General features: G+C 30.6%; 1 protein-coding gene across 1 annotated transcript; it reads left to right on the forward strand.

Annotated features, from left to right (window-relative positions):
• The first annotated feature begins 122 nt into the window (after positions 1–122).
• LOC123656557 (median body protein-like) lies at positions 123–9318 on the forward strand. The gene is made up of 11 exons (XM_045592226.1): positions 123–153; positions 243–354; positions 594–725; positions 1213–1271; positions 3794–3950; positions 4573–4741; positions 4978–5160; positions 5511–5658; positions 6762–7613; positions 8412–8517; positions 8962–9318. The coding sequence occupies exons 1-11, from the start codon at positions 123–125 to the stop codon at positions 9149–9151; spliced, it is 2139 nt and encodes a 712-aa protein (XP_045448182.1). The 3' UTR covers positions 9152–9318.
• The last annotated feature ends 1188 nt before the right edge of the window (positions 9319–10506 follow it).

The raw sequence follows: 10506 nt of genomic DNA on the forward strand, positions 1-10506 counted from the left end.
TAATGAAAAGTAAACAATTGACCGGTAACGTTCATGCGTGACATTTTTCAGTTTAAAATAAATATTATTCTATAATTGTCAAGATATTTGTATTTTGTACCTTGTGAAGTTCGGCCTAAACAATGAGTCTAGATGGTGATCGTAGTACCGACGGTGAGTATAATTTTAAACGTTTATTATTATGACTATGCGTTGGTTTACTTCCTCATTACTGATTTATTTTGGTTTATTTTCATTTTTAGAATATATCGTCACAGCCCTTCAGATTTTTCATTATTGTGGAGCCAATAGCACTAATACTTTACGTGTTAATGAATTAATGGACAAATTCGCGCCTTTCGTGAAGACGAATAAGTAAGTAGTCATTGCTATTATAGGAACAAATAATTTTATAGAAAAATAACATTAGTTAGTAATTTACTACGAAAGTATCTGCCTTTTTGTCTTATTTAATTTTAAAAGTTTTCTAACTCCATATTTTTCATAGTAAATAAAACATAAAGTATTCAAAATAATGTACCAGCCATTTGTTCACTAGTTCATATTTGTGTACAATACTTTGTATGAAAAATCGTCTTTTATATAAATTCAAGGACAGAGTACAGCTATCTCCGATCTCTTCTGGACCCAGATCAGAGCAATCCTGAGATAACAGTGTCAATGCTGGCTTCAACATTGAACAAGTACAGCGAGAACCAGAAAGTCAAAGTTGACTTAGATGAAAGGTAAAAACATAATAAACACTCCACACAATGGCCCATACAAGACCAATACACTTAGCCACAATAAACATCTGTAGAATTTTTAAAATTAATTAAAGTTACCTGGAAGAGATTGCTGCTTTAGCAATAAGACCGCCTCTTGTACATCTCTTTTTTTATCGAGATGTAAAACGATTTTAGTGTACAATCAAGAGTATAAATAAATAATTATTTTTATAACTATAAGTGACCCTACAACCATTGTCCTGTCTCAATGAAAAAAAGAATAAAATTCTAATTTTTCAATAATTTATTTGGATTAGTTAACCAATGGTAATTATGTGGACTATAATTACTAAATTTGTTTCTGTATTGAGAATATTTGGTCACACACAAAAACCAAAATCAAAAAAAAAACCTGTGAAAAGGAAGCAAAATATCCATTGTGTTGTTTTAAATGATAATAATATAAGTGAGTAATGTACATATAAATGTTTCTTATCTTTTACAGTTTTAATCTCAAGAGTGGACAGGTACCACATGATTCTGATTCCGGCATATCAACTGATGGCAAGTCCACTTGAAATAATTTATTTAATATTTTGATTTAATAAAGTTAAATTATTATATGCAAATTAACTCGAGTTAATAGTGGTATTAAAAAAACTCTTATTGATTTAAATAAACCTGCTCCTATAACATGTTCCAAGAAGAATATAGGCCAATATCTTTGTTATATAAAACATTATGTAACAAATCTCAGCTAATAAGATGCAAGTTATGATAGTTATTTTATATTCCGACAAGTATTAAAAGTTAACAAAGATAATACCAGGGTAAACCATATTAAATTATAATTTGCAATTTTTTTAATCAATAGTATATAATCATACTTCTAAAGACCTTCATAATATTTCGCTTCACAAATAATTTAATGATTTTATTATACTAAAATTATAATTATATTTCTTTTTTTTCCTTTTTTATATCAATTATAATATTGTATGTCAATTAAATTAAAGGCTACTGTATAAAATAAGCACTATTCAATATTAAAATATTCTAAAGGTTATATAATATTTACATATAGTTACAAAAACCTTACCATTATTTGTATTATTTAAACACTAATTACACAATGACAAAAAACAACAAAAAAAAAATTGTTAAAAAATACATAACTCGTCAAGTTATTATGCTTACACAAATGTATTATAAATATTTCTGCACTCATTTTGTCTTTATATCTTGAACAAACATTTACTTTTCATTGTTATATGTAAATTATCTGAAACCTGTTACTGATAAAAACGATCTAGTCTGTGTATTGTTTCAGAACAAAAATGGTGTTAATTTTACTGTATAATTTAATTTCTTTTCTCATAATGGTTTTCGTTGTTTACAATATATTACTGTTTCATAGTATTGTATGGAGGTTTTTAAGGAGTTTACTGAATGCTCAGAGCCATGGTAATTTTTTTTTAATGTATACTTTAATTGTTTTTTACACTACCATATGCATTCTTAAAGAACTTACTTATTTTTCCTTAGATAATATGACATATGTTTCTAAGTCATATTTTTTAAGTTGACCCTGGCTCGCGTTCATGTGGTGTCCCCCGCGGCACCAACGGAAAAGTTGTGTGTTCACTGCATGGTGTCCGCCAAGGCCCAAACAGAAAAACTAAAAAATTAAGCCGGCGTTTAACATGTTAAGATATTTATGTATTTTCTGTATAGTAATTGTTTTATACATTTTTTATGTAAGCTAAATTACATATTATAACATTAAATGTGAGAGTAATTTGACCAATGAATACATTGACCTTTTTATGATATAAAGTTTTGAATAAGAAAAACAAAGAATTTAGGTGAAAGTGATAAGATAATTAAGATAATGTTATTTATCATGCGTTATATTGTGTTTTCAAACATGTATTTTTGTGGAAGAGTATGGATAAAGGAATGGGTAGTTAGTTTGATATATAGAGGAAGGCATGCAGTGGTCTGCGCGTCCATTATAATAATGCATTTAGGCTATTGATGGGGTTGTCTTGGCGGTGCAGCGCTTCAGGTATGTTCGCCGAAGCGGGGGTGGACTCTTTTGGCGCTATAATGCGCAAGCGTAGCGCATCAATGTTGCGACGGGTGCGAGCTAGCGCCAACACCATCCTGGGCGCACTGACGGATAGTTTTGACTCGCCGATAATGGAGCACTGGATACGACTGCACGCAGTCAAGTAGAACTTCTATCCTACCATCGGCCAGTCAAAAGTATCCTATTTTAGTATTTAGTATTTAATATTATGTAATTTATCTAATTTTGTTTTAGTATTGTAGTATTGTTACTAACATAGTTTTATAAGATCATTGTTACTAACACTTTTTATGGACAATTTTTGTCTGAAATAAATGATTATTATTATTATTATTATTATTATAGAAACTTTTTATGATTAAATGATTGCTTGATTGTTTACAGTCGAACTTGATATATAAATAGTTAAAAACATTCTTGTTTAAAAATAATCTTAATCCTAACTTGTAATATAGTCCATTATTTTTTATCTATATCAAATAGTTAAGTAATATATATGTTTTTTTTTTAATTATCTCCATCCTTCAGACTATTTAATTAACTTTGTATAGAAAAAGAGGTTTTAGATATTTACACAAATATCATATTTAGAAGTTCACCTCAACAATCAGATTTTAAATATAACATTCAATACACTTTTATCATAATAACAGAAAGAGTGAGAGTGAGATGAGTCTATTTTACAGTAAATTGTATTATGCTGACACTTGTCAGATCAAAAAAAAAAAAAAAATCAGCATTATTATATGTAATATATATGCAGGTATATGTCATGTTGTATAGTTATATTCAATACCTTTACCTCTAAAGTAATCTCTTAACTGACTGACCTGACATTGCTAATCTAAACTATTGGATCTAGTCATATGTGTACCTGATATGGTCTCATTAAAATCTTAATCTTACTATAAAAGGAAGTAAAGTGTCTACACAAGGCAAGCTATAGACAACTAAGAGTCCAGTATATAATAATAATTGTAACCTTGTTCCCCAGGTTTCCACTTGTTAGAGGAGTTGCAATGCGAACTGCGCGAGAAGTCTCACCTTGCACAACAATTGCGAACTCAGCTTGATTACTCCGACAGACACCATGAGGAAGCATTAGCTGCCATCACCGCTGAGAGAGACACGCTCAGAGCACACCTCAATATGTAATAGCAACATTTTATTATTACTCTCTCCCTACTATAGCTTAGAACATATCTGCCAATCCACAGTAGACTAGCATGGTGAATTAAGCTCCAATCCATTGAGAAAGAGACCTATGCTTAGCTGTGAGACGCTACAGGCTGAATTGTGATCTCAAAGAATTAATTTATATTTTAATATTATAATTGATTATTATGAAACAACTTTTTCAGATTTTATCGTGGTTTATTAAGACCGTCCTCCTGTGACCGTGGTTACTGTAAAGTATTCGAAAGGTCGGGCATTCGAAAAACTTAATAAACCACAATAAAATCTGAAAAAGTTGTTTAATTATAATGAGTGAAATTCGCGTAAACATTAGAAATTATTATAATTAATACTAGCTGATCCCGCAAACGTTGTTTTGCCATATATCTTATTATCCCCCTTAATACCCCACCCACAACTTAGGGGTATAAAAAATAGATGTTGTTCGATTCGCAGACCTACCCGCCTATATGCATTATGCACACAAAATTTCATGAGAATCGGTCAAGCCATTTCAGAGGAGTTTAACTACAAACACCGTGATACGAGAATTTTATATATTAGGTTTACAATGATGATAATGTTGATGTTCACCAGGTTACGCGAAGAGTCCTCAGCCTTAGGAAACGTACGTCGCGACTACGAGGAGGCGTGTGAGAGACTCGTTACAAGTGAAAGAGCGTTAGATGAATCTCAGCGGGAGTTGGACGCTGTTCGCCGACGAGCCAGAGTACTTACAGATCAAGTGGCGATGCTGGAGACTGAGGTAAGCCTACTTACTACTATACTATAACAACTAGATTACCGTAGCCTATAGACAGCCTATAGACGTTTATAACACCAGAAGCATCACAAGCGTTTTGTCAGCCTGAACTGGAGGCCATTCGCCAAAAAACGATTCGTTTAAAGTCTGTTCAACGAGAAGTGATACCAAATGTAAAAAAAGCCCATCATTAATTATGGTTGAATTTCAACCTCTCAAAACTACGATATGATTTCCAGAAACTGACCCTCCAAGAGTTACTTTCAAAGTCCAAAGAGGAGTGTCACCGTATAAATGACATGTACGCCTCGCGTCAGGCCACCCTGCTAGAAGAGAATGAGACGTTAAGGACAGAACATGCTGATTTATCTGCTAGGTTACAGGATCAAGAAGAATTTATGCAGCAAATCATTAAGGAAAAGGTGGGTTTTTTGTAGAGTAATGTCAATAGTAAATTCCTAAAATTAACAATAAAGAACTGTTTAAATTAATGTTGATAGTTATCATTCTTAATTTTGTTTTTTTTTTTTTTTTCTTTTTAATTGAAACCTAAGTTGGTGATAATTTGTTTTTTCTTTTTTAGTTTTCTTTTTGTTTAAATTATAGATAACTTACACTTGATTATAAATATTCTTATAATGTCAAAATTAAAAAAAAATTTGCATAAATTAATAACCATGTACTAACCTCTTCTAACTAACTTCCAAAATGTAATTTTCAAAATCTATGTGTAAAGAAACTAATAAAACTGTAACTTTAATTTTTATTTCAGGTTCTTCTTGAAATGGAGCTAAAAGATATGCTAAATAAATCAAATCAAACCCACTTACGCTTTGATCGTTCGATTGACGTTAGCTATACAGAAGATCAGATGTTAACAGCGTTGGACAGTCTTAACGCTGACAGCAGATTTGCTCAGGGTGAGATAAACTTATACATACATAAAAATAAACTGAGAAACTTGCTTTTTGTCTGAATGCATTGTAGGGCGTATGAAATTAGTCCTTTTTTTTGCCTTTGGAAACCTGTTTATTGAACCACTGTGGTTTTTGCCGCCCAGAGCCTACCATAAATTTGCCACCCCTACCAATTTTTTTTTACCAAATTAATTTAACACATTGCAAGCACAATTTTCATTATGCTCATAAACCGACTTCAAAAAAGGAGTAGTTGGTCAATTCTAGTGTATTTGTTATATCTTAGTTACATTGCAGATGTGATTTGGAATTATAATTTTTTTGACAATTGAATTATTTAATTATTGACATAACCTCCTCGGCATCCCCCACACTATGCCTGAATTGATCGTTAATTATCAGACTATAATTATTTTATAAGGTTATCAAGTGTAAAATACTTATTGAATCAAATCCAAATTGAATTTGTGTTTACCTTTTACTTTTACTGCAAAATAGATTTGGTCTTGGATATGTATGTTTTGAAACTACATCATTTAACCAATGTAACGTCACCAACTCTTAAACTTTCATTAATAGTCCCTTAAGTACTAGAACCTTTTACATATATTTAAAGTTATACTAGTTCTATCTAATGCAATATTTAAATCTCATACTATCTTCTTTATATTTGTCATTTTAGTATTGCCAACTAAAAAGTTTTTTATTAATATCAGAATGAATGGGAGAATTTATTTATCAAACTGTTCCTTTATTTAGAACTTGCCCTAGCAAGTTACTTTTTTTACACGCTTTATATTAGCTTCACCTGTATGTTTGTATGTTTGTAACCGACTCCTTTGATCTTCTTTCTGACCCACGTCATACATTCAGATTTCATTTAAACTTAGTAGACTGGTCGAGGACTGATGACAATACCCTAATTTTATAAGATTTTCTACTTTTTAGTTTGTATTATTTAAAAGTGTGTTTTTATTCTTAATTTTTTTTAAACTATTATTTATAAACATAGCCTTAAAAAATTAACCCGTTAATGTCTTGTAATATAGCTCAAAATTTCTTCATTATATACTAATGCTTTGTCGATAACCAATCGCTAACTTTAGAGGGCCGCCTGCTAGATGAAGAATCTTTTGTAAAGGCTTTAAGAGAAGACCAAGGTCGGACTACAAACATGTCCCTATTTGATGAAATACGACTAAGTTTCAACTTGTCCAGACATAACATAACAGATCTAAACTGTACACCTACAGACAAGCAATCAGAATTGAACAACACTGTTACAATTACAGTTGCAACGCAGACGGACAAACTCTATCAAGATATTTGTAAAGAATTTAAAAATAAAAATGACTATGAAAAATTGTGTAGTATTTCAACACAAACAGAAACAAAAATTGATATGTGTTATAATGAAGATTTTAAGTGCAGTTGTGATATTTCATTCAATACAACCAATCAGAGAATAGATTTACCCCAAAATGACCTTCATTCACATAAAGTAAAACGACAAATTCAGACACACGACAAAACTACAAACACAAGTCGTTACTTATTAGAAGTTTTCAGAGATATAGAAGTTATGAACTTTGGTACACAGACGGATTCAAACGATTTTGAACGTTGTGGCTATAATAATAACGTGCATTGTGTCGACTGTAACAAATGTAGCCATTGCGATAGTTTAAACAAATATACAAGAAAATTAGAAACAGAACTGAGACACGCGCGTGCTACAGCTGATGAAATGCAAAGAGATTTGGACAGATACGAAGATGACTTAAATATGTTACAGAGATTGGTTTCCGAAGGAAATGATCGTAATAATTTTCTAAAATCAGTTGTAAATAATTTGAAAGTTAAACTAGAAGTTTTGGAAGGCGCATGCGCAAGTCATGGGGACAAAATTGACGAATTACTTTGTAGTACATGCTCAGAAGGAATACAGACTGAAAGTGGTAATTTTGTTGCCAGTAAAAACCTAGGATTTTGTAGAAATTAGTTTGTTTTTTCTTAGGTTAAGGTAGTTTCTTAGGCGTTTAGTAGTGTAGTTGTCTTAGTAATAAATTGATCTATTGTTAGAGTTAATGGTATCATAACAGTTGTGTAGGTACAATAACAGTTTCTTTTTATATATTATCAAATGAGGTAAGAAAAATTTGTAAGTACCTCATAATTGGTGATGGTCTCTACAAACAAAATTAATAAAACGCTGGATCATAAATATTTGATTGCATTTTATTAGCTAACGTTAAATGTTTTATATTGTTTAGTATTAGTTATTACACGTTATTGATGTACACGTAATAATAATAATAATAATTTCTAAAAATATAAGATTTTCAAGATTTTAAATTAACATGGTTACTTCTTTTACTAAAACTATTCATAAATGGGATATTTACAATGTTTTTTATTTTCATTATGCGCAGCTCGATATTTCGACATTAAATACGAATGTCTTGTTCACGAGACTCGTGTAAATAAAAAACATCGTAAATATCCCGTTTTCGAATAGTTTTACTAAAAATAACGTATACAATTTACTATTAATCAGGCTCATGTTTGTTTCACCTCGAGTTTTTTCTCATGTAGAAATTGATTTATTTAACCTAATCACATTATTTTGACCTAAAACTAATACCGTTAATAAATAGTGTTTCATACCATGTTAGACATTAGACTAGATATTATTTGTAAAATTCGAGCTAGTAGTGGATATCTTTTAAGCATTGTAATGTGTAAATAATAATTAACGTTGATATTTACAGAGCAATCATCAGTGTCGACTCAAGCGGAAATGCCTTGCACCAACTGTGTGAAACGTCACACGTCACAAAATAGTCTCAGAAGATACTTGTGGTATGTGTCTGCTTACACCATTATTTATAGAACCATACAATTTACAACCACATCACCATCGATCACGACCGCTAAAATTGCCGTTCCACTAACGTAAAAAACGCCGCGGGCGTTGTGTGCGAATTTTATTCGCTCCCAGTAAAAATAATCCCAATCCAGAAAAAAAAAATTATTTCCGGTCTGGCTGTTAGTTCTTGTAGGTCTCCCCTCGTGTTATCATGTACTGATAGCGATCGTTACTCATAATAGGGAATATACCCGCCAACCCGCATCGAAGTAGTGTAGTCGATTAAGTTCTGATCCTTCTCCTACATGGGGAATGAGGGCTAAGCCCAGTTGTGAGATATTACCGGCTAAAGCTGTAGCTGTAATATGTTTTAAATAAATAATGAAGCAACAATCTTTCCTTGTCCAACATTTCTCAACCCGTCAGTTTGTTCACAGGGAGCCCTTAAAGTGCCTGTTCCAGCTATTCGCAGTTCTCTGCTTCGTATGTGCCCTATCTGTCCTCTGTGGAATTACGAGACGTAGAAGAGCCGCTTGCAGAGACCCCTTACCCTGGCATTGGCTACAACCACACGATTTGATCGATTTATTATTATCAGTGGAGTATGTCGCTGATGTACCTATGTAAAGCGAAGAAGAAAAGTGAAATGTTAACTAGTGAAGCAATGCGACCAGTGCAGTTATGTCACTACGGTTTTTATAAAATTTGTATACATTATTAAGTAAAACTGTCTATTTTTATATTCAAGGAATGTAATTTAATTTGTCTGAAATCAAAAATACCAACGCCTAAAAGCACCTTTTTTGTACTTTAACTGTGTTATTCCTGTGGCAGCAATAGTAGTAAATAGTTTAGGGTAATACAATGAACATCTAACTAACTATAAGCGTATTAGAATTCAAAAAATACTGTAAATCACGGATTAGTCAAACAGCATAGACGTAGTTTTGTTGAGCTTAAAATAAATTTATTAACTATAGTTTACATTTTAAATAATAAAGAAATATACAATTGGTAATTAATAATTTGATCTATTATCTAAGTAAGGTGCTAACGCAACTTTACTACATGTTTATATGAATGTTAACATAACATTATTATCTATACTAATTTTATAAAGAGAATTTCTCCGAAACTACTGAACCGATTTGAAAAATTCTTTCACTGATGGGAAACTATACTATCAGCGGGTGACATAGACTATGATGCTAGTGTTAAACAAACCTTGTCATTGAAGCTAAACTTATCAATGAGAATACATTTTTTAAAATATGACTGATATTTAAAGAATTAAAATTTGGATGTCTGAGAGTGGCCAAGTTAAAACTAGTATCTATTTTAAATGTTATGTAATCAATTTGCCCTGTCAAATTAACATTTTGTAAATGTTTTTGACAATGTATTCCTTTATTTGAACTTAAAAGGTTGTGTGTTATAAAAATGAATCCTATATAGGACTTTTAAAATTTTCGTTTTTACACTTTCAATGAGAATCAAATTGGAAAAAGACATTCCTTAAAAGATATAATAACAAGTGCATTTAATCAATCAAAAAAACTTAATATATATATAATTAATAATATATAATATTGCCAAAAGTTTCATGACAATTTTTAATTGTTAATAAAATTAAAATATTTTTTCATGTTAAAAAACTAATTATTTCATTGATTGTCATATGTTTGACAAGATTTTCATAGAAATTGATAACATTTTATAAGTTATCTTTTGTTTTCTTTTTAAGTATTTCACGTTTTCTTAAGACTTTCTTTATATTTTAAATGGAAGAAAATTTTATTTAATTTCTTTTTAACAAATGTACATTTATTTTAACGATTTTTATTTATCTTTGTTTATGGATAATCATATTAATAAGGGTAAGGCATGTTTTACCAGTTGCTAATAAAGCTATCTGACATATAACTGTTTCCAACAGATAAAAATGTATGTTTTATACAATTAACTCCAAATAGTTAATTTTT

Source organism: Melitaea cinxia, chromosome 9 (genome assembly GCF_905220565.1).
Source record: "Melitaea cinxia chromosome 9, ilMelCinx1.1, whole genome shotgun sequence".
In the NCBI taxonomy this organism is placed as follows: Eukaryota; Metazoa; Arthropoda; class Insecta; order Lepidoptera; family Nymphalidae; genus Melitaea; species Melitaea cinxia.